Source organism: Ziziphus jujuba, chromosome 7 (genome assembly GCF_031755915.1).
Source record: "Ziziphus jujuba cultivar Dongzao chromosome 7, ASM3175591v1".
Classification (NCBI taxonomy): domain Eukaryota; kingdom Viridiplantae; phylum Streptophyta; class Magnoliopsida; order Rosales; family Rhamnaceae; genus Ziziphus; species Ziziphus jujuba.
The window spans coordinates 2,012,277-2,035,136 of NC_083385.1; the positions used below are offsets into that span (position 1 = coordinate 2,012,277).

A 22,860-nucleotide genomic window follows, 5' to 3' on the forward strand; every position below is an offset into this window, starting at 1 on the left:
CTAATCGTACTATAAATCCCGTTTGATCCAGTAATGAATCTATAAAGAATGAAGTTCTTTGTTTCAAATCCTCTAGCTGTTATTTGACCATGGTGATTTGTTTCTTCCACGTTGCTTAATTCGTCATATTTAGCCAACCTATTATTCATACCAAGCCATTACTGCTCCATATCGTATCGAATCTCACGTTATATTATACCATGCTTTGTATCCAACCATATATCGTATCATACCATGCATTGTATCAAAACATGTATTATACCATATTGCACATTGTATCATCTCACGCACGATATCATCCCACATGCCGTATTATCCCACGTATTTTATCATCCAATTTGTTTCTATTCATGCAATATCACTTTACTTGTTTCAGCCTACGTCATATCTAAAAGCATCATTTCATAGCATTTATTATTTTATCCCATCTCATATTTAACCGCACCATTTTAGGCCACCATTGATTTTTCCCATGTTGTTTCTAACCATGATGTATTAAACAATGGCATATCTAGGATATCGTATTTGACCATGGCGTATCTAACCATGGACATTCCACCGATTCTTTTAAGTATGTTTTTAACTACTCTATCTAGAAGCTACTATGTTGTTTCTACCAATATTTTTTCATCTATGATATATTCCTTCACAATCATTTACGTTTCTACCATGGTTATATCATCCTTGTAGGTTTCATCCATAGAGTTTCATACATGGTCCATTCATCATTTATTTAGGGAGGGAATTACTTGAACTATATTTTATCCCACACACCAACAAAGATTAATCGAAAGGCACGTAGCATGTAATGTGTTTCATTTCCTTACAAAAAGATAAAACTGAGAACAGAACATGACAAATTTTTGTTTCTAGTTTCTTTTTTTTTTTTTTTTTTTTTTTAATGTTTGATAGATATTCTAAACTATACAATACATGACTAAGTGAATACAAGACACATAATTTATACTGTAGCAATTAAATAGACAACAAAGACAACCCTTTAATTAAATCTGTATGCCAAATAAAAATATATTTACCAACTATTTACCAAAAAAAGAAGGAGGTTTTATTACCATATATATATATATATATATTGTACTAAAGTATACATACCACATTAATTTTTTTTTTCTCAGCCGACACATAATTTTGGAATTTATCCACCGACACATAATATCAAGGCTTTATCAAGCCTATTAATTTCTCAAAAGTAAACGAATTAAATGAAGAACCAAGTATATATAATCGTGAATACTCATTGAAAGATATTAAAAGCACTCGAATACTAAATTGACCATATGTATAATATGTGTAACTTTTAATTTGTATATAATATGTGTAACTTTTAATTTGTTGTACTTTTAGATGAAAAGCATCGTTATCATTTATTAAATGGCGACCTGCAGGTCTTTGTCCTTGTTAATGAGTTAAATCATCGAGTTTAGCTTTTGATAAAAATTAAAAGCCGCGATCAATTGGCCAGAGCAAACAACTTTAACGAGCGCTATAGGTCTCCATCATCTAGCTCTTGAAAACACCCTGTTTTCGTTTAAAAAGTTTCGTGATGACATACGTAAACACCACCGCTGCATCAATCAGAGATAGATTATTAAGATATGTTACTGGAAAAGGGCACTACAGTAATGCCAAAGAGCTCAAAGAATTAATGGTCCTTACTTCGCTATCTATACCCTAATTACCAAAACACTAAAGGTTGATATGTGTGAATATTATTGTTAATTAATCACAAGGTACTGGGTAATTAGGAAATTAAATGTTTTATTATCACTTTGTTTCAGGCTATCTTTGGCCCCTTCCAACAAGGATTAACCAAAAGGCACTTAGCATGTGGAGCGTTTAATTTCACTGCAAAAAGACAAAAAATTTAGAAAAGAACGTGCATGACAAATTCTTCTTCTAGTTTTTTATGCTTGATAGATATTCCAAACTGTACAATACTTGATATTCCAAACTGTACAAGACATGACTAAGTGAATACACGGGACATGCTATATATTAATTTATACAACTGCAATTAAATACAACAATGAAGAATTAATTACGACAATCCTTTAATTAAAACTGCATGCCAAACAAATATATTTATAACACTAATGAAGCCCGGAGATGAAAGTCACTCCTGTAGAAGGAAGCCACGAAGCACCATCAATAAAATTTCCAACAGTAAACTTTTCAGCCTCTGCAGTTGCAAGGACATGAAAACCAGGCCAATTTACCCTTTTGCCAGTCCCAGCACCTGGTCCCACATTTGCATATTCAGAAAAATACAAGGTCCTGAGGGAAGATCTTTGAGCCCCAGGCCACTCCACCCAACCACTAGGTTCAATAACATCGTCTATGGATGATTCCATAACCACTGACCTCGAATACTCTTTCCATGGCCTACCCAGATAAGTTCTGTACGGAGTTTTTACAGCAGAGAACTCGGAGGTGACTGAGATTTTACAGTTTTGGAGAGAGAAGCCGGTGTTCTGCCCAGGGTCTGATCTTCCATTTGCCAGAATGACATTGTAACTATTGCCGCTTGGACGGCGAAGCATGATATTGCAGCCCTGGAAAACAGCCACTGCGTTGCCGAAGATAAAGTCGATGGTGCCATGGATATCACATTCTCTATAGAATTGACGGAGAGCGAGTGCATAGAGAGTGTCTTGGTAGCCAACAATGCTACACCTATAGAGAACTGAATGATCGGAAGCTATGTGCAGAGCCAATGCCTGTTCTCCTCCTGGGCCTGCTGTGTTTTGGAATCCAATGTCGCGGGCTATGAAATTGCCTCCTGTTATGGCTGTGCCGCACACAAATTAAACCAACACAAAATTCTCATCTTAATTAGCAACTCAAGCATATATTATTTCAGGTGTTTGTAAAATGAATTTCTCTTACCTCAAGAAACCTTAATTACTCCTGAGTGATTTTGTACTAGTTAGCAATTATAAAACTAATAGCGATCCGGCTCATATATATATATATATATATATATATAACATATTTTTTTCCATTAACACGCCTAGGCCAAGACTCCTCTTATCTTTTAGGTAATGGGACATTTAATTACGTGTAAATTAAAGGGACAGAGATCAAATGGTTTGACCATTCTAAAAGCTTTTTTTATTTCCCTGTCAAAATCAAATAGCATATTAAATAATCTTTTTTGTCTGACCAAACAAAAAAGTAATCTTTTTGCCAATTCTCCCATGTTAATGCTCCACTTTGTAGCCTTTATGTTTAAATCACACTATATATGCTATTTAATTTTATTTATTTATATTTTCCTCCACATCTTGCACTTTTTTAATTAATTATATTTTAATTTTGTAATTATAGAAAGAAAAAAAATAATATTTGTCACAGTTAACAATCATAATCAATGGAATTCATATTTATATATAAAAAATTTAAGTTAAAGGATTTACCTTTCCATTTACAGTTCAGTTTCAAAAAATTAAAATTGGTTTAAATATATCCAATAATATTTAATATGTAAACATAGAGTGATTATCATTAGTAGACAAACAACAATACCTCAATAAAAAGATCAAATTAGCACCCTAATATTTAAGAAAATAAACTATTGGAAGAATACAAACTTACTAAATGTGGCTGAACCAGGCATGGTAGATCCTGAAGCGACACTATCATCACCAACAATGACGGTGGCGTATTTTCCATCTCCTATCAAGGTAATACCGCCTTTGTTGGTCCGAATCTTCTCCTTATAAACTCCTCTCTTTACATAAATCACAAACCTACCTCCAGAAGCGGCCTGTATTGCTTCCGAAATGGTTACATAGTTTCCCGAACCATCTTTCGCAACTACGGCATTGGCTTTTATTGGGGTGGTGGTGGCCTGAAGTAGTTTTCTGTTCCTAGGCGATACCCACTTGGGAAAAAAATTACCTGATTGTTTTTTCTCATCGTCGTCATCAGAAAGACGACGATTTGTGTTTTTATTGCTTTTAGGCTCACCGGTTATGGCATTAACGAGAGCTAATTGATTACTATTCAACTGAGAAAGATAGGACATCGTTTTGGAAATCTGAGTCATGAGGTTGCCGGGAAGATTGAGACCCCTGGTGGAATCTTTACAAGCTTCTTGGAATGTCAAGGAAGCGCTTAGCCATGTCTGGATATCTTGCTTCTTTTTCCTTGGCGATTCAGCGAGTGCTGCTTGGGATTGGCTTAGGAGCTTCATAGACATGCCCATCAGCGTTTCACAATAGTCTGCATGTAACAGAGTCAACAATTTAAAAAAAAAACAAACATATGACCCGACAAACATTTAACACGTACCCTGCAATTGCTTCTTTTAAAAAAAGAACAAAAAAAGAAAAAAAGAATTTTTCAGAAAGTCTTTTTAGTATCCTTATTTTTTCTATTTCTAGCCCAAAATCAAAGACACGTGAAATTATAAAAATACTATGTATCTAAAGTTGTTGATTTCTAACTATATATATATATATATATACACACAAAATGTATAATGACTCTTTGAATTTATATATTTATTTTTTTCCGATATTGGGCAGCATATCCTACCTGTGATAGATTGGGCACGCTGAGCATCTAATTGGGATTCAAATTGGGAGGTGGTAATAGTGAAGTAGGAAGTGAGATGTTTGGTCTCAGATAATGTCTTGTTTACAAGAGCAGAAATCATATCAGTACGTTTATGCCCTGAACCAGAACCAATCACAGTTTCAACACAAAGGGAAGGATATCGAGAAAATCGACATCCCTCTTGAACATTTTTTTGGTAACCATCCATGGCAGGCAAAGACATGGAGACACCCACTAATGCACCTCCCAAAACCCAAAAAAGTACAAACTCTTGCATTTTCATACTTGAAAGGAATTATATATTTATGATTGAATATTCTAGCAAAAAAAATCCCCTTGGATATTTCACGAATATAAAGAGACTTGGGGACTCGATGACTGTGTAAAAAAATGAGGAATGGTTTGGGTATTTTATAGTGGGCAGTTGGCAACTTGGCTTGGTTATTGCATCTGTGGAAAAGAAATATCTAAGTCACTTTGGGGGTCCATTTTACAAGAGCTATGACAAATGAATGGTGCAGAATTATCAATTCCATTGCCACGTACTTTTCAAAGTCCAAATCCTGTTTTTGAGGTCCTTTCTATACTCTTGATTATACTGACCGTGCTTCGTTCTATATAGTATAGTACTATTGTTGTTGCACTTTCATATTGTACATTTTCATGTTACGGAAGTCTATGCTCTTATGGATCCGAGATACTAAATTCACGTATTAATTATCATTAAGCTTTTACCGTATAAGATTTTAAAATAAATCAAAGATTCCATCATGAGAGACTTGTTACTTTATGCATATATGCCAAATCTTTGTTTGATTTTACTCAAGTAAAAAAAATCAATTGAAAATAATTATGAGAAATAGGATGAATATTAATTCAAACCCACCAGTAAGAATATTTTATGAATATTAATTTAGTTGCAATCTCTAGCGAGTTGGGAAAAAATATAAAACTAATTGATTAAATGCACAACCAGATCTCTTTTAGTTTTAGAGGATACACTATAATTTCATGCTTACCAAATTGAAACCTAGCTAATAGTTTATTTAAGAATACGAAAACAAATATAAAAATTTTCTTGTGAATCCATGAAAATAATATATATATATATATAGAGAGAGAGAGAGAGTAAGAGAGCACCTCTTACTAGGAAATTTCTAATTTAATTAGATTTAAAATGTTTATATAAAAAATACTTATTGTTTGGTTTGGTTGTATTATCATTTATTATTTACACACACACACACACACACACACATATACATATATATGTGTATTATGTACATTTGTGTTAGAATAAGGAGGAGTTAGCTGGCCAGAGGACTAAGATATTATACATATATTATAAAAACACATTAATTCAGGTCGAAAACATGCAAGAAAATTCGTAGATATGCATGTGGGATTGACAAAGTCTTATAGATATACGTAACGCAAACACTTGAATTTCCGGCACAAATATATCTATATATATATATATATATATGTTTGTGTGTGTGTATATATTGAATGGCACGACAAGTATATTGTCACTTTAATTAATTAGCTAGCACCGCACAGTGTCGATGTATATGGCAAAAAGTGTACTTGGTGCATCGGATCCAAAAACTTCAATAGGTTTTATTTGAGATATAACAACGAAATTGAATCGTCAAACAAGGTATTGTTAATTAGAAAATTCCAAGCCGATAACAAGTAGTACTTTAATGTCTTCATTTTCCTATAACTGTACTACAGGGCGAGCAAATTTCCACTGCTGCTTCCAGGAGCACAACTCTCTCCTTTCATAAGGAGATGGATCCCATATGGATTCCACCCTCCGGAAAGCACAATCCATATTTTTGGTACAGGGCGTTGGTTACTATATTGGCTGTGGCTTGTCAATTTATCATCATGAGATTAGAAAAATAAAAATAAAAACAAAATACAAGTGGTGGGACTAAGCACTGGTCCCATGCTTCATGGAGGGCATGACAGATCGATCTATTACTACTTAACCGATCGGTTGTCACTTCGGTTGTCTAATATGTTTTTCAAATTCAATTGAAAATTATTAACCAAGGCTAATTGAGAGAAACCTCTCATTACTATATCCATTAGACAATTATTTTTTTAAAAATATAATAATATAGTATGCGGTTTGTTAAATAAATAAACGAAAAAGTATTTCTCAAAAAAAAAAATGGAAAAAGTAATTTTTTTGGATATTATATTATATAAAATATGCCATTGAGTGGGCTAGCAAGTACCTTCGCTTTCCATTTTTTGTTTTTTGGATAATTAGCGGCATTGTTGCTTTATCACATTCGAACTTGGAAAGGAATAGATAATGAAGCATGATACTTACCAGCTCGGCTGCGACCGCAACCGCAACCTTCACTCTCCATTTCTTCATCTGTGCAGCTGTTCTCTTAATTGCTCTTAATTTTCTTCAAATATCAACATTAATGAAAAGTATTAAATGTGTTAATTATAGGATTAATTGCATCTTGGTATGTGAAATTTTAAAATTTTAATTTAAATAGTTAATTTTTCAATATGTTGCAAATTGATCAAATTTTTAAGTTAATAAATAAATAGGTAACAGTTTTATTGAAATGAACATAATTAAAGGATAAAGGATAAAGTCACGTGAAATCCATATGAATAAAACAATTATTTATCCGTTTATCAAATCAAAGATTAAATTAATCTACAACAAATTAAAAAATTTTAAATTTAAATAATTTTTTTAAAAAAATTAAAGATTTAAAACACAAATTAAATATAAAAACTCAAAAGTACTAAATTGCAATAAATTTGTTATATATGTATGTGTGTGAGTGTGTATATATATATATTTATATATGTGAATTAGTGAATATAACCAAAATGGGGGAAATATTATGTTCAAATTGTTGGGCTATATGGCCCAAAGCAAAAAAGTAGAGTGGAGGGCATTTTCAATAGCAATTAGGTGATGGAGCAGTCGTTCCATTGCTATATGGTTAGTGGGTAGCGGAGTAGTAATCGGACTCAGCAGTCACCACACAAAAAGTATATCGGACAAACGACTGCTGCGAGCCAAAACGCCATGCCAATACAATGCCCCTCTACTTTTCCCTACGGTGGGAACATTTGCACATGTGGTTGATTGAGAAAATTCCACAGAAAAGTCAATCAATCAATTTATCAAATTAATTCCCAACGAAATAAATTTATTAGAAATTAAAGAAGAAAAATCAGTCACTTCTACTTTTGCATTTTCTTTATTACTTATATATGGATTAGAGTCTTACCAGAGAACCTGGCTAGTGGCTATAATTTGATTCTGAGGGTGGTTTGAGCCGCTGACTAGCATCTTCCCCAAGCACAGGCTTTAATAAAGCATTTACAATACTTTGGGAGTTAGTAAAGCATCGACAGTGAAGCCCACATGTGAGATCCACATTCAGCGTGAAGTACTAGAAAATTTGTTCTTGGTTTAGACTCTTATTGACTTGAGACTTTGTTGTTTTCCTGATAAAAACTACAATCAAAAGGCATTAAGTTATAACATCTGGTTATGCACACATGTCGTCACTGGCCCACCCAGGAAAAGTTCCAACAAAATGTAGTATAACAGCCGTATGATATTACGAAAGAAAAAAAGAAGAAGCCCCATATGACCCATATACTTGATCTAATCCATTTCAAAGCAATATATATATATATATATATATATATCTCTGTGTGTGTGAGTGTGTGTGTGAAAAGAAACGTATATCTTTTTCAATCCGATGGAAAATCTAATTTACAGCTCATCAACATACATGGATGATTAATTCATCTGTTGACGACCAGAAACAAAAACGTAACATGGACGATTGCCTTCGATGGACTACATGGTTGGGGACTACGTCTTTTTGCGAGTAGATTTTGAAATAATCTCTATAGGTGCCTATGAGGTCTCACATTGGTTGGAAAGGGAAACGAAACATGTCTTATAAGAGGGTGTGGATACCTTCCCTTGAGAGGCCTTTTAAAACCGTTCGGGCTGGATCTAAAGCAGACAATATCTCATACGAGTGGACTGGACTGTTACATTGATATCAGAACCAGTACCTGAATTTGTGTGCCAGCGAGGACGTTGGACCCCAAAGGGGATGGATTACAAGTCAGAGCCAGTCCTGGGCCCCAAGGGAGATGGATTACAAGGTCCCACATCGGTCTTCAATTTGGTATATTATTGGATTACAAGGTCCCACATTGGTTTCGATTTGGTATATCATTCATAAATTTTGGTTGTCGTTTCGACTTGTCTAGGGTTCCGATGAAGTATTTTAGATGGGTCCTGACATGCCCATAACGGGCAGGCCCTATTGCTGGAAAGGCTCAGCTTCAAAACTATAGGTCGAGCTTCCACCTCATACGGCTCCTCTAGGGATGGAGATACGCCCAACCCATGCGGTTAGGGTTTTTGTACTTCGGTTCAGGATTTATATTTTTAAGACACTTGTTGAATAATAATTATATATATATATATATATACTCCGTCTATGATGCGGACGGTCCTCATGTGAACCACAATATTGGTGACAGTTTTTCATAATATTGGTGACGATTTTCCAAAAAACCGTCGTTAATACTATGAAAAACCATCATTAATACTGTGGTCCTCATGCGGACCGTCCTCACCATAGAATTTCCATATATATATATATATATAACAAGCAATAGCAGCAGAGAAAACTACAAAAATAAAATAAATAAATAAATGAGGATATGAGAAATCAATAAATCGGTATATATTAGATATAGTATTGTGGTAGCAAAAGACATTTAACCCAGGTCAGTCATTAATTTAGATTAAACGAGAAGGGCGGTAATTGCTAGCAAATTACTACACAGCTTAGAGAAATACTGGTTTGGTTCAGTCAAAGGAGACTCATATCCTTCTCTCTCCTTAAACCCATCCTCGCATGTGTCCGAATCCGTCATTGCAGCCGTTACCAAAGAGTTCAACGTGTCGTACGACTTGTCGTTTAGAGCATGTATGGAGTCATGTAAATTCTCAATGGCATCAGAGTATTGCTCAATACAGTCACTCAAGCAACTGGACATGAATAAATCGGTCGCATTATTAGCAGCGGCTTCAGACTTCAAATGGTTGATATAAGATAGAGTACGAACCCCATTTGCTATGCTTAGATCGAGTGCAATCCCAGCCAATCCTCTGAGATCCGATGTTTTACTTCTCGGATCTGATCTTAAAGAAGATTCACAAACTTGGGAATAAAGTGTTTGCTTGCATGTTTTGGAAACCAAATCTCCTTCTTGTGTCTCTGTAGTTGCAAGACTATTATTATTAACCAATGCAAAACCAGCCACCAACAAAAGTAGACTCATTAGTTTGTTCAAAGCCGTAAAAGAAGTCACCTTCATCATCAATCTCTGCAATATGGAAAGAATTAAGGTTACGAATGTGTATATATATATATATATATAAAACATAAAGCTGGCTCTATAACACCAAACTTTTTTTTTTTTTTTCTCCTTAAAAAAAGTGCATGTATTATTGTTATTATTATTATTTTCTTAATTTAATTTGAAAATTTTGTTTGGGTATGATGGAATTGCGATTTCCAACTTTTGTCTAAAATTATGTGTTCGCATGAGGTGAAGACAATCCTGCATTTGGTTATGGTAGTCGGTGTGGGTATATTATATATGTTGATGAGTGATTATTTTGGCATTTAGTTTGTTAACTTTCTTTCCCAAGAGCAGATGCTACAATAAATAGCTGTCAGGTTCCCTACCGAACGTGAACTACCATCATAAAACAATTATGGACGGTTTGGACTAATTGATGTAACCGCTCATTGGAATCCTGCTACTAAAAAGTTAAAAAGGTATAGTTTATGAATTATACAATTTTAAAAAAAAAAAAAATGGAAAAGCAAAAGGGAGGCCATACCACAACCATTCGTTTATGCAGTAGTGACATACCAAACGGGCCCCCATTTTGTATTGTCCTTTTAACGTTGACCTCTAGTCATCTCCCGCCCATCACTCCAGTAAGATACTTCTTAAATAAATAAATAAATATCGAATATGGTATTGATTCGTCTTTTGTGAGAATATTATAAAAGTAGAATGAGTGAGCGATTAATTTTGTGTGTATATATATATATATATATATATACACACCGAAAAGCATTTTATATATAATTAACTGTTGGATGATATTCACTAGCTAATATACGAGTTACTTTGGCTGGGGTAGCACATTGAATTTACACGAATAATGGTTGTCCGAAAATTCTGGTAAAGTTAATTTCTTTATTATCATATTATCATTAATATTTTTTATTAAGTTTATCATAACAAAGAAACAAAGGAATTAGGCAAAAGAATTGGACGTAGTGGACACGCACAGTATACTACACCCCTCCCTACTAACAGATTACACGTTGTCCAGGCCCAGAAAATGTACAGAAAAATAATGGGTCCAATATTGGTTAAAAAATAAAATGGGCCGACACAATGAGTTCACTCGGCCCATTAGACGACGGGTGACGTTCTAATTTTAAATTTAAAGGTAATCTTCGTTTGTTTGCCTTTTGGAATGGGGTTTGAAGTTTGAAGTTTTAAAGGGAAAGAAACTAGAAATATCAACAAACTTCATTCTTTCTTTTTGATATCAAATAAAATAATTTGTGTGGGGGAAGAAAAAGAAGAAGAAGAAGAAGAAGAAGAAGAAGAAGGAAGGAAGGAAGAAAACGTTGAGTGAAAGAATGTCTTAAAAATAAAAAGATTTTTGAACAGGAACACCGGTGGCATTGAGCCAACTTCCTGGTAAGAAATTCTCTACTGTAAACTTGTTAGCTTCTTGCTTATCGATCACTTTGTAACCAGGCCATTTCACTCTGGCCGTGGTTTTCGATCCGGCTCCTTTGTTGTTATACTCCGCGTAGTACAGAGTTTTCAATGCAAACTCTCCTTCCCATGGCATCCAACCATCTGGATGGATTATATCCTCTATATCCGATTCCATAAATATGGTCCTCGAGAATTCCTTCCATGGCCTCCCCAAATAGCTCCTTATCTTCTCCTTCACTGGTACAAGAGCCTTGTCTGCCATAACACGACAGTTTTGCAGCACGAACCCTGTCGTTTCTCGTACGTCGGTCCTACCTTGCGCCGTCACGATGTTCTGCTGGTTGTCCAAAGGTTTCCTCACCACCAGATTGCAGTTCTGGAAGATGGCCGCCGCGTCGCCAAAGATGAAGTCTACTGTTCCGGCGATGACACAGCTTCTGTAGAACTGACGGTGTGTCTGTGCGTATAAGGTGTCTTGGTAACCTTCGAATCTGCAGTTGACAAAGATTGCCCGATCTGATTGGATTCTGGCTGCCACGGCTTGGTGTTTTTCTGGACCGGCTGTGTTTCTGAACCCCATGGCTTTTCCCATGAAACCCTCTCCAAGAGCCGCTGCACATTAAGATTTGAATCAATTTTTGGTTATATATATATATGACGAGCTAGCTAGCTAGCTTAATCAATCAATTACCAAATGATGCAGTTTCGAAGGTTCTAACTCCATCTACAAAATTTTTCTTCCCGGTGATGATGCTCTTCTGTGACCCATCACCATATATTGTGACGTTTACCATCTTCTTTGTCACAATTACAGTCTCATCATATACTCCTTCTTTCACGTAGATGACAAACCTGGAATATTTTTCATCAAGATCAAAAAATTACTGTATATTTATATAATAAAAAACACATGAGCAACAATATAGAAAAAATTTTGAAGCATATATATATGTATAATTTTCTCTCATCCACAAATCCTGGATGAATTTTAAAAGGATAGGTGTTAAAATAAATTTACATGTTACATGCCTATCTCGTATTGTCCGGGACAATAATTTGTGGATTCCTGGATGAGAGAATTATTATTATATATATATATATATATATAGAATATACCGTCCAGTGTAATTAGCAGGCATGGCAGCAAGAGCTGCATTAATGGTTTTGAACTTTCCACTTCCATCTTTAGCCACAGTGACATTAGGCGTGAGCTTGACATCACTAGCCTTCAACATCCTCCGATCTTCATGACTCATCCAAGTAGGGAAACCATCGGTGTCCAAAAGGTGGCGGGTCGTTGCTGGTCCTGGTGAACCCGGTGTCTGTAACGTGGAAAGAAACGAAACCACCTCGGAAATCAACGCCAAAGAGTTGCTGGTGAATTCCTTTGTAGCATTGAAAGCGTTCTTGACATCGGTCTTCAACTTCCCTACAGGGAATCCATCAATGCATGTCTGCTGATAAGATTGAACTGCACTGAGCCAACTGTTCAAGTCCGGGGTTTTACTCGACAAAGCTGTTAAAGTAGCATTGTCTCCAACGTGCTTACCAGAAGCCTCCAATTCCTCCAAAGCATCCTCCATTAGAACCTTACAGTCTCCAAACGCTGCCTTCTCTTCAGGGGTATTGAACGTGAAATTGGAAGTTTTGTTGAATGCCTTGGTGAGCTCATCCGAAGCTGCTGAAATTGCAACCTTGATGAAATCCTTAGGCTGAGACAATTCAGGCTGTTTCTTTGCAGCAGCAGTGAGGGAGTCATGGCACCTCTGCTTGTAATCCGTAGAGCTACATACGGAAGTGATGACCTTTTCGACTTTTACGACGTCTCTCGTGGATGATGAATCCCCAGAAGAAGAAGATAATAAAGATGAAGATGAAGAAGAAGAAGCAGAAGTGGATGAAGAAGAAGATGGTTTGGCTGATGATGATGATGATCCTTTGTTAGACTTGGAGGTGGTGGAGGAGTTCTTGTTGTTGCTGTTAGAGTCATTATTATTATTATTAGTGGTGACCAAAACGATAACTCCGGCGGCGATTATAACAAGGAGTACTAATCCCGTAATAAGGCCAATGGTAACTCTCTTTTTGAACTTACGTTCCCTCTCGGCTCTTCTACGTTCTGAGATTTTGTCAAAATCTTGAAATACCATCTTCTGCAAAATTGGCTAAGGCAGAGAAAAAACTACCCCCTCTGCCTTAGATTTCAGCCAAGATAGAAATCAAAAAAGAACTCAGAGATCCAAAGAAGGGGGGGTTGTTTTATTTCTTCTTCTTTTGTATTCTTTCTTTCTTTCTTTTTATTTTTTTTTATTTTTTTATTTTTTTTATTTTTTTTTTATCTTCCTTTTTTCTAGCTCCAGTTTTTTTTGATTTATTGCTTTTTAAATTTTTTTTTAGAGTATTATTATTTAGGTGTTTGAATGGAAAGAGGTCTGGACGAGAGACTTTTCAGGTCTTTCTATTTTAAAAGTTAGTTATAGGATGGATTCTGAAAGACTGGATGTTATATATGTATGTTGCATCACTTTTCACTCCCAGCCGCAGTTCCCGCGAAAATCACCTAAATTACGATTATACCCACCACAGCCAAGCTAGCTGTTTATGGATTGTGGTTCAAATTTAATTATGATTGATTTTAAGTTTTAACCAAACGAAGAGGTTAGTCAAGCTGTGATTTTCATGTGTGCGGTTGCAATTTAGCTATATATAACTAATCACGACATTTTATTCTTTTTGTTATATTATTTTTTAGTGTTTCTTGGCTGGACTGGACCGCTTGTCTTAATTTTTCACTATTTTTAATCCACACTCTCAAATCAGAAGACCATCTTTACAATATCATATATCTAATCGTTACTTTGGCAAATTTAAACACCAACTTTTGCCAGCCCAATAAAACAATTATATATCAACCAAACAAATACGTGTTTAAAACTCCTAATTAGATCTGTTTTTTGTATTGATCTCCTAATTAGATCTTATTGGCTAGGAAAATGCAAAATGTAGAATAATAAGGCCTAATCCATCTACAAGACTGCATGTCACAGGCCCATATCCCAGGTTTCAATGGTGTTTTTTATTAATACTCCCTTTGTGATATCGAAAGAGCTTAAGCATGTGGAGCCTCTTTGTCCACTTTCGTATCTGTGCTTGGTTTTATTTGTATATGTTAATTTATAGTGTTAACCTCAGCTTCCTAACAAGAACAACATTAAGGTATACTTATATTAAGAAGCAAAAGAAAAAAATTATATATATATATATATGTTTGGAAAAAGAAGAACCTAACTCTCACAACCAAAATTTAATCGATATCAAAAATTCAAAATACCAAAATTTTCATTAAAATATCGAAAAATATCATATATTAATAAAAAATAATAAAAAATTATTTTATTTCAAAATTTTTTAAAAATAAAAATTTCAAAAAAATATTTAAATTTTTTTGAATATTTTAAACCATACTCACAACCCACTTGACATGTTTCGTTCATGTTGGGCTGACAGGGGGGCATGGCTCCAACCAACTCCAGAATAAAATAAACCAAAATATAAAGGCCCAACTTTTTCTCTTCGTGTCCGTCCGGCATTTCTGACTAAAGTCAGAAAAGCTGCTTTAAAAGATAATACTGTATCTTTCAGGGAATTCTTGTTACCATTCACAAACTTAAAAGAATCAGTAAAAGAAATCTCCATGAAAAATCTCAACAATACCAAAGCAAAGCTAAATGCCATCATCATAAGGGAACGAAGTGGATTCCAGCCATTCATCACCGGTGATGAACTCCGCTACAGTGAAATTGGACGCATCATAATAATCCATAACGTGAAACCCAGTCGAATGAACCCGACCATCCGTACCCGAACCGGGCCCATAATTATCGTACTCTCCATAATACGCAGTGTTCAAGCCTTCGTTGGCAGACCAAGCCGTCCACCCAATTGGGTCAATGAAATCATCCATATAAGACTCAATAAACACAGTCCGAGAGAAGACTCTCCACGGCCTCCCAAGGTAGCTTTTGACAGTGCTGGAGTTTGCCAACAATTCGTCGGAAGCTAAAATGGAACAGTTCTGTATAGAGAATCCTGTAGCCTCATCCAGAGTGTCACGTGACTGTGCCGTGATGACATTGAACTGGCCGGGCTTAGGCATTTTGGATACAATGTTGGAAGCCTGTAACACCGCAGCCGCATTGCCGAAGATGTAGTCTATGGTACCGTAAATGTCACACTCTCTGTAGAATTGTCGAAATGAGTGAACATACAGAGTGTCTTGGAAGCCATCGAAGGTGCATCTATAGAATGCTGCTAAATCTGCATTCACTCTCAATGCCACGGCTTGATGCTTCTCTTGTCCTGCCGTGTTCTCTACCGTTATGTCCCTCGCCAGAAATCCCTCCCCTGATACCGCTGATCATCGAATTTTGGAAATTGACAAAATTAATAAATAAATGTAAATAAAGGGGTTAATATGACAAGTTAATCGATTAATGAGAGAGAAAATCAGAAAATTCATTACCTAGCGTTGCAGATCTGAAAGTGGTCCAGCCATTAGTAACGCTTCTGTTACCGGTGACGAATGTGACGTCACTGCCATCTCCGAAAAGAACGATGTTGGGTTTATAGCTTGGGATTTCCACGTTTTCTTCATAAACCCCTTCTTTGATGTAGATGATTATTCTGTCTAAACTGTTATTTGGAGCGAAATTAATAGCGTCGGTGATGGTGGTGAAGTTCCCTGTTCCATCTCCAGACACTGTTAGAATCTCACTCGGGTCGTATTCATCGCCGGAGCTCTGCAAGATCCGCCGATTTTTCCTCGATATCCATTTTTGAACACCCATTAGACGCCTGTTATTATGGGATTTTGGAGTAGTTCCAGGTTTGGAGAGAATGGAAAGGGAATTGCTAACGTGCTTGTATGTAGTAAGGAAGGAATTGATCAGTTTTGGTTTTAGAGGACCAGAAGCTGAGTCCAGGCCTTCCAAGCATGTGTTCTTGTTTGTGAGAGCTGCGCTGAGATAAGCTCTAGCATCGGCTACTTTTCTAGAATTAGAAAAAGAACGGACTCGTGACACTGATTTTTGCAAAGATGAGACGGTGATTTGGTGGAGCTCTTTGCAATCTTGAACTGCTCCTCTCTGTTTCTCAACGATGTTATTCGAGTGTCCAGCTGTTAAGAGAAGATCCGAGAGCTTTCCGGCTTCGGAAATTGCTGTTTTGAGGGATTGGAGAAGGAAAGTAAGGATGTTAGGACTGATGTTAATGGAGATGGAGAGCTTCAATGAATCAAAGCAGACATCTGGGTATGGGGTGGTCTGGCATAATGATCTAATGGAAGAAAGATGGGCATCCATGGAATTAGTGGTGGTGGTAGATGACGAACTTATCGAGATCATCGAGAACAATGCGTAGAGAATTAGCAACGATTTTGGAATGGAGGAAGCCATAGCCAGCAAAAGTGGAGGCTGATGGAAAATTCTGTAACTCTAACAAAAAGAAAAAGAGAAAGCTCAAGTTTGATTGCTGTTGCTGTTAATAATAATGTCTTTGGGAACGTAAAGTTGCATGGATTTTTCTTTGTTTGGTTAATGAATGGTTACACAGATTCACGGGAATCAGAAGGAAAGAGAGTCTTTGCAATCTGGTTGACAGCTTGAAATATACAAATGATAGAGACGAGGAAGACTGCATGATGCACAGGAATAACAATAATAATAATAATAGTCGATCCAAATTTTTTCTTTTTTTTTTAAATTTTAATTAAAATAAAAATAAAAATTCATTTTTTATTCGTATATATATTTCATATGGATCTCCAGGAGTAGGGAGGGATGGGTGGAAGGTTTTGTGAAAGATATGTCTTAGGAAATGTGAACTTTACAACAAATTCACTGAACATGATAGTTTTGAGTAGTGGGGGAAAGTACGTAATACTGAGTCAACAGTCAACCTTTTGGACTCTGTGATGTGCCTCGGACTGTTTTCAGCTTACGTCCAGAAATATATTTGTTCCTCATCTTGGAAATCAGAAAATAAACATTAATCTTTTTTCTTTTTTTTTTTAAGGTTGTAGAAATTTTTTTAAAAAAAAAAAAAGAAAAAAAAGAAAAAAAAAAGAAAAAAAGACAAAAACATGATAAATGTGAGAGGAGAATGAGAAGAGAATGAGAAGAGATATAAAGGGAAAAAGATGAAATAAAAAAGATGATTTGGTCCCCCCCAAACGAAAAGATATATATAACAAAGTATTCCATTCCAAATGTTATAACACCGAAAGGATATAATATAAACAATTTCGATGAACGAGAAGATTAAGGAGACCAGGGGAATAATCACAAGACATACTCCCTAAATTGAAAACTAATACATTAAAAGAATTCCTCATGTGTTGTAGTCTGTGTAATTTTTTTTTTTTCCCAATATAAAGAATCTATAATGGTTTGTTTTCGTAGAACTTTATCTTTATATAAGTTTATGATTGTATGGATTTACTATGAATAATTGTTCCTCAATTTTATTATGCTTTATTGTTGGGAAAAACTAGCTGAGGATGCAATTAGTCCAATAATTCATCTCAAAAAGTTAAAAAAAGCTATTAGCAATTTGGGGCCAAGTCGAAGATTTAATAATGTTGTCATTGGAAAAATGGGGTTAGAAAAAATTCCATGAAAAACAAGTTAATCTTGGAGTAGAGGTGCTCTTTCTTCGTATGTACAAGTGGAAAGAGTGAGGGAAACAAGAGACGTGACTTTCAGTTTTTTTCTTTTCTTTTATTTGGTGACTTGTGAAAAACACAAGAGAGACAGTCAAAATTTTATTCATTAACAATTTTGTCCAACCGAAGCGTATCTGCCAAAAATATCACATGTGACGAATCTTCATTTATTTGAAGCATTCCAAAACTTGCAGCTATATATATATATATATATATATACTCACACACATATACATATATATATATATATATATATACTCACACACATATACATATATATATATATATATAACATTCTGTCTTCTTTCTCCCACTTGACTGACTTATGGTGCATCACCGTCCCGTTAAGTTACTTTTCTAAATTACAAATTTACACAACCAACAAAGCCAAAGAAACTCTGATTTCTTATATAGATCCATTCTATATATATATATATATATATATATCTTTTTCACATTTGAAAAAAAAAAAAAAAAGTATTCCATTAACTTAGGACAAAAAGAATATAGCTTTGGCAAATATTACTTGCTACAGTAAGTATTCACTGATACAAAAGAACTAGTTTAGGATGAGGCCCAACCGTAATGAGCATGCCCGGACCACACTTTTAAAAGTCCGTGGTACTGGTACCACATCCCATTGTCACTGATCACAGGTTTGGCCCATAATCGTCCAAAAACCCTCATTTCTAAAATTCTTTTTTTGGTGCATTAATAAAATACAAATTGGATAGGAAATTGAATCTCAATTACATAAAAAGGGCCTCCTTAATTCAAATCTAGAGACAAATGGAGTAAACTGTATATAATACATCCTTGTTTCTTAGTGGCTGAATAGTGAATATGTCTATAAGAATTATAAAAAATAGAAAAAGGAGGCCTACGTACATAGAATTGGATAAATTGTAACTAAAAAGCTTAGGGAACAAAAGAAAAAAAAAAAAGGTAAAGAAAAGAGAAAAAAGCATACGCCAAGGCATTAAAAAGAATAAAATAAAGAAGGGGATAATGAGGCAAAGGGTGAATTTTATATTCATATTATTTTTACACCCCCAATCCAGCAGTGTACGCAACACCTGTTGAAGGCAACCACAGATTTCCTTCAATAAATTGGGTCACCGTATAATTGCTTGCCAGAGTCGAGTCATTAAACTGGCGATAACCTGGCCACTTGACCCGTTTTCCTAGACCCGCACCGGCCCCATAATTCTGATATTCCCCATAAAACAAAGTATCCAAAGCAAAATCACCATTCCATTCGAGCCACCCTTCCGGCCAAACGACATTGCTAAGGAAAGACTGCATGATGACGGTCCGGGAGTAGAGCTTCCATGGCCTACCAAGATACGTGGGGGTGGTGTTGACCGAAGGAATCAGGTCCGAATCCGCAGTGATATTGCAGAATTGGATAGAGAAGCCCGAGGGTTCATTCGGGTCCTTGCGTCCTTGGGCCGTAATGGTGTTCTTTTGATTTGGCAGACCTTTCTTGGCCATAATATGGCAGTTCTGAAATACCACGGTTCCGTCGCCGAAGATGAAATCGATGGTGCCGCTGATTCGGCATTCGCGGAAGAATTGGCGCATGGTGTGGGTGTATAGTGTGTCTTGGTAGCCCTTAAACTCACACCTGTAAAACACTGATAGGTCCGAGTCCGATCTCATTGCCACGGCCTGGTGCTTTTCTGGGCCTGCTGTGTTCTCTATCGTTATGTCACGTGCTATGAAGCCTCGGCCACTCACAGCTGCATATAATTAAACCCCAAAAAAAAAATTAAAAATAAAAAATTAAAGTTTATTATGAGTACCATATTTTCACCTATCAACTTAGGATTCTTAAACATCATTTGGCTCTCGATCAAATCGAGCAACGAGCTACATTTATTGTCCGAAACATTAATTAGGATTGCAGCCTAATTGCATTCTCAGACAAAACGTGACCCTAATATTGTGTGCCAGCTAAATCTACCAGCTTATGGTTCTCAAATATGTCGGTCCGTAACATGTATTTCATAATGAGGAACTGATGCACCATTAACCATTTTTCTGCAGTGATTCAGATTTAGATAGGATAGCGATAAGACATCACCATCCAAGTGGACCCAATTGGCCAACGTTGACGTGACAACGCCACAAGGCACAAATTTATTGGTATATGTACTTCCCAAAGTCTGAGATTTTATACGGCCGAAACCTATTTTTTTTCCCATGCAAATGGACAAATACGAAAAAAGAAAAAATTGTCATTTGTTTTTCCGATAAAGTGTGACCATGGGCTTCAAGTTCAACCAAAGGACGAGCTTTGGCGAATTAGTGAAATATGTGAAATTATTGGCCATTGTCTACTACTTCACGTGGTAGTGTTAAAAAGGACGTTGATTTGTTAGAAAGGGAAGGAGAGAAATGATGGCAAAATTCCCAATAAACATTAAATACAAACAAGACGCTCACCGAATGTAGCAGATCGAAATGTGGTCCAACCGTCGATGAAACTCCGATTGCCGGATATTACAGTAGCACCCATACCATCTCCGATCATCATTAGATTCCATTTCTTCTTCTTGATCTCCACATTCTCTTTGTAAATCCCTCTCTTGATGTATATCACATAGCGTTTCATGCTGTAATCTGGTGCTGCCAAGACTGCGTCCATCACATTTGTGAAGTTCCCACTACCGTCTGATGCAACTACCACATCCACAGAAACCCCATTTGCTTGAAGAAGTTTTCGATCCCGGGTTATGACCCATGAAGGGAACCGGTCCTTTTTGGTGGGCTGTTCGGATTTGACTGGGTGCACCTGGGTTAGAAGGTTTTGGACCAAAGATGTAACTTGGCTCAGACCAGAGGACACCAAACCTTTCACAATACTGCTGGTTCCTTCGAATCCATCGCTGCATGTTTCTTGATTAATTAGTGCAGCGCTCAACCACGTTCTCAGATCAGAACTTAGATTCCCGGTGCTGTTATCTTTACCTGTAAAGTCAGATTAAAACAGAGAAAAAGTTGGATCTTTTTTAGTCATTTGCAACTCATGTTTGCTTAACTGACAAATTTGACACAAATAGTGAAAGAGGTAGTGCCAGGATTAATCTTTATCTGACCAATTGATAAAAGTTACAAATTTAAGGTGATGATTTAAGAAGAGTATGCCCTGCATCTACATGCATGCTGATTAAGGAAGTGAGAAACAGGGCATGCAATGGAGAAAGGAAAGAAGCCTAACTGCAATACTGGATGTATAGTTATTCAATTATATTAATGAGGCTTTTAAAAAGATTTTATAACATAATTATCTAATAGATTTATTTAAGTTTATGACCCACAAAAGCAGCCGAGTGACAAATCGTCGCAGATCTCCATTACCACACTACTCAAAACACTGTCTTTTCCTTCAAAGACAATGAAAATAAAACCCACAAATAAAAAAATAAATAAATAAAAAGGAGTGAGTGCTATTAAGAAGCACCTTTTGGATTCTGGGTAGCAGAGACCGACCAACTGAGCTCGTCAGAAGAAAATTCAAGCAAATCAAGACAGTCGGAGATGGCATTGGAAAGGCGAGAATCACCAAAAGTATTGGCAAACGGAGAGAGAATAGAGACGACCTGTTGTACAGTATCGATGGTGTCCTTAACTGTACTGGCGAATTCGGCTGGGCTTACCTTTAAGCACTCGGCGTGTAATAAATCTGTGGTGGTGCTGGTGCCGGAGCCACAACATGCACATAACAAAACCACCACCAAAAACAGAGTTCTAGATTTCAGCCCCTCAAGAGAAAGAGTCATTTTTTGCATAAAGGGAAAGAAAATGGATAAATGATAAGCGAATACAGGATGTAGTGGCAGTATCAGTCGAAGCCTGCCTGTTTTTATATTTATGAGAATAACAGAAAAAGGATAGGAATGGAAGAGAGAGTTGGATAGGCAGGTGGGGCAATTTAAGAGGGTTGAGTTGCCGTGTCAAATAGAAGGGTGGTTTGTGGTGATTCTGGTGAATGAGCCCCTAGGTGGTGTCAATTATATAGTTTTCATACGTCCATGTGTCGGCGCTCAGCAGCTGAAATATTGGATTTGATTCTAACAAGTCTCGCTCACAAATAAAAAAACCCATTTACAAAATGCTGTGAGATTTGTTTTTGAGACTTACGAGTGCCTCCGTTAGCCTAATGTCATCTCTGTTAACTTTTTCAGACCGTGTCTCTCTCTCTCTCTCTCTCTCTCTGTGTAAACCTATTTAATTAAGACGTAGATATAATAATAATGTACGTAGTATTTGATTTTACAATCCAGGACTCATAAATATCATTATTTTATCATTTATGTACATGACAAAGAATATGGCATGCCATGCACATTGTCTCCTTGTTTGTCTCCCAATCTCTTCTAGTTCAAGCTCAATCATGCCTAACATACTGTAGTACCAAATCTCTAGTTCCTAAAATTCAGCACTTTGATAGAATCCTCTTGACTAAGTACTGTTTTTGGTTCTCTTTTTTTCCCCTTATCATCTTTTGTTGTTGGATCATTTTGACCACTATAATAAATATAATTTTTTTAATAATAAAATTTAAAGAAGAATAGTGGTTTAAGTATAAAACTCATGTTGAGACTGCATTTATGAATGGAAATAATAAGAGTACATCCTATCCCAATAAATGAGGTTTGAAGCTCCAGGGATGCCATAGGATGGAACTAATTCAAATTGAATTTTGTAATTGG

General features: G+C 35.9%; 5 protein-coding genes across 5 annotated transcripts; all 5 read right to left on the minus strand.

Moving 5' to 3' along the window:
- Window positions 1-1,902: 1,902 nt before the first annotated feature.
- Window positions 1,903-4,972, minus strand: LOC107423820 (pectinesterase). The gene is made up of 3 exons (XM_016033456.4): window positions 4,561-4,972; window positions 3,616-4,245; window positions 1,903-2,809 (listed from the first exon to the last, which is right to left on the minus strand). The coding sequence occupies exons 1-3, from the start codon at window positions 4,862-4,864 to the stop codon at window positions 2,112-2,114; spliced, it is 1,632 nt and encodes a 543-aa protein (XP_015888942.3). The 5' UTR covers window positions 4,865-4,972; the 3' UTR covers window positions 1,903-2,111.
- Window positions 4,973-9,396: 4,424 nt separating this feature from the next.
- LOC112492485 (putative invertase inhibitor) lies at window positions 9,397-9,982 on the minus strand. Its single transcript, XM_048480027.2, has one exon. It carries the CDS (start codon window positions 9,946-9,948, stop codon window positions 9,409-9,411), a length of 540 nt encoding a protein of 179 aa, XP_048335984.1. The 5' UTR covers window positions 9,949-9,982; the 3' UTR covers window positions 9,397-9,408.
- A 960-nt stretch (window positions 9,983-10,942) lies between these two features.
- Window positions 10,943-13,765, minus strand: LOC107423815 (putative pectinesterase/pectinesterase inhibitor 45). The gene is made up of 3 exons (XM_025076224.3): window positions 12,538-13,765; window positions 12,113-12,273; window positions 10,943-12,033 (listed from the first exon to the last, which is right to left on the minus strand). Exons 1-3 carry the CDS (start codon window positions 13,569-13,571, stop codon window positions 11,342-11,344), a joined length of 1,887 nt encoding a protein of 628 aa, XP_024931992.2. The 5' UTR covers window positions 13,572-13,765; the 3' UTR covers window positions 10,943-11,341.
- A 1,004-nt stretch (window positions 13,766-14,769) lies between these two features.
- On the minus strand, window positions 14,770-17,243 carry LOC107423814 (probable pectinesterase/pectinesterase inhibitor 12). The gene is made up of 2 exons (XM_016033451.3): window positions 15,944-17,243; window positions 14,770-15,834 (listed from the first exon to the last, which is right to left on the minus strand). Exons 1-2 carry the CDS (start codon window positions 16,872-16,874, stop codon window positions 15,146-15,148), a joined length of 1,620 nt encoding a protein of 539 aa, XP_015888937.3. The 5' UTR covers window positions 16,875-17,243; the 3' UTR covers window positions 14,770-15,145.
- A 1,765-nt stretch (window positions 17,244-19,008) lies between these two features.
- LOC107423846 (pectinesterase/pectinesterase inhibitor PPE8B) lies at window positions 19,009-22,325 on the minus strand. The gene is made up of 3 exons (XM_016033489.4): window positions 21,609-22,325; window positions 20,591-21,115; window positions 19,009-19,884 (listed from the first exon to the last, which is right to left on the minus strand). Exons 1-3 carry the CDS (start codon window positions 21,934-21,936, stop codon window positions 19,187-19,189), a joined length of 1,551 nt encoding a protein of 516 aa, XP_015888975.1. The 5' UTR covers window positions 21,937-22,325; the 3' UTR covers window positions 19,009-19,186.
- Window positions 22,326-22,860: the final 535 nt, after the last annotated feature.

Excerpts from the sequence above, each read along its gene's own strand:
- LOC107423846 (XM_016033489.4), bottom strand. The coding sequence starts at position 21,936 with ATGCAAAAAATGACTCTTTCTCTTGAGGGGCTGAAATCTAGAACTCTG. Across the intron at positions 21,116-21,608 it reads TGCTACCCAGAATCCAAAAG|GTAAAGATAACAGCACCGGG; the intron begins GTGCTTCTTAAT and ends CTGACTTTACAG. Across the intron at positions 19,885-20,590 it reads ATTTCGATCTGCTACATTCG|CTGTGAGTGGCCGAGGCTTC; the intron begins GTGAGCGTCTTG and ends AATTATATGCAG.
- LOC107423814 (XM_016033451.3), bottom strand. The coding sequence starts at position 16,874 with ATGGCTTCCTCCATTCCAAAATCGTTGCTAATTCTCTACGCATTGTTC. Across the intron at positions 15,835-15,943 it reads TTTCAGATCTGCAACGCTAG|CGGTATCAGGGGAGGGATTT; the intron begins GTAATGAATTTT and ends TTCGATGATCAG.
- LOC107423815 (XM_025076224.3), bottom strand. The coding sequence starts at position 13,571 with ATGGTATTTCAAGATTTTGACAAAATCTCAGAACGTAGAAGAGCCGAG. Across the intron at positions 12,274-12,537 it reads CCTGCTAATTACACTGGACG|GTTTGTCATCTACGTGAAAG; the intron begins GTATATTCTATA and ends AAAATATTCCAG. Across the intron at positions 12,034-12,112 it reads CTTCGAAACTGCATCATTTG|CGGCTCTTGGAGAGGGTTTC; the intron begins GTAATTGATTGA and ends CTTAATGTGCAG.
- LOC107423820 (XM_016033456.4), bottom strand. The coding sequence starts at position 4,864 with ATGAAAATGCAAGAGTTTGTACTTTTTTGGGTTTTGGGAGGTGCATTA. Across the intron at positions 4,246-4,560 it reads GCGTGCCCAATCTATCACAG|ACTATTGTGAAACGCTGATG; the intron begins GTAGGATATGCT and ends TGTTACATGCAG. Across the intron at positions 2,810-3,615 it reads GCCTGGTTCAGCCACATTTA|CCATAACAGGAGGCAATTTC; the intron begins GTAAGTTTGTAT and ends TGTGCGGCACAG.
- LOC112492485 (XM_048480027.2), bottom strand. The coding sequence starts at position 9,948 with ATGAGTCTACTTTTGTTGGTGGCTGGTTTTGCATTGGTTAATAATAAT.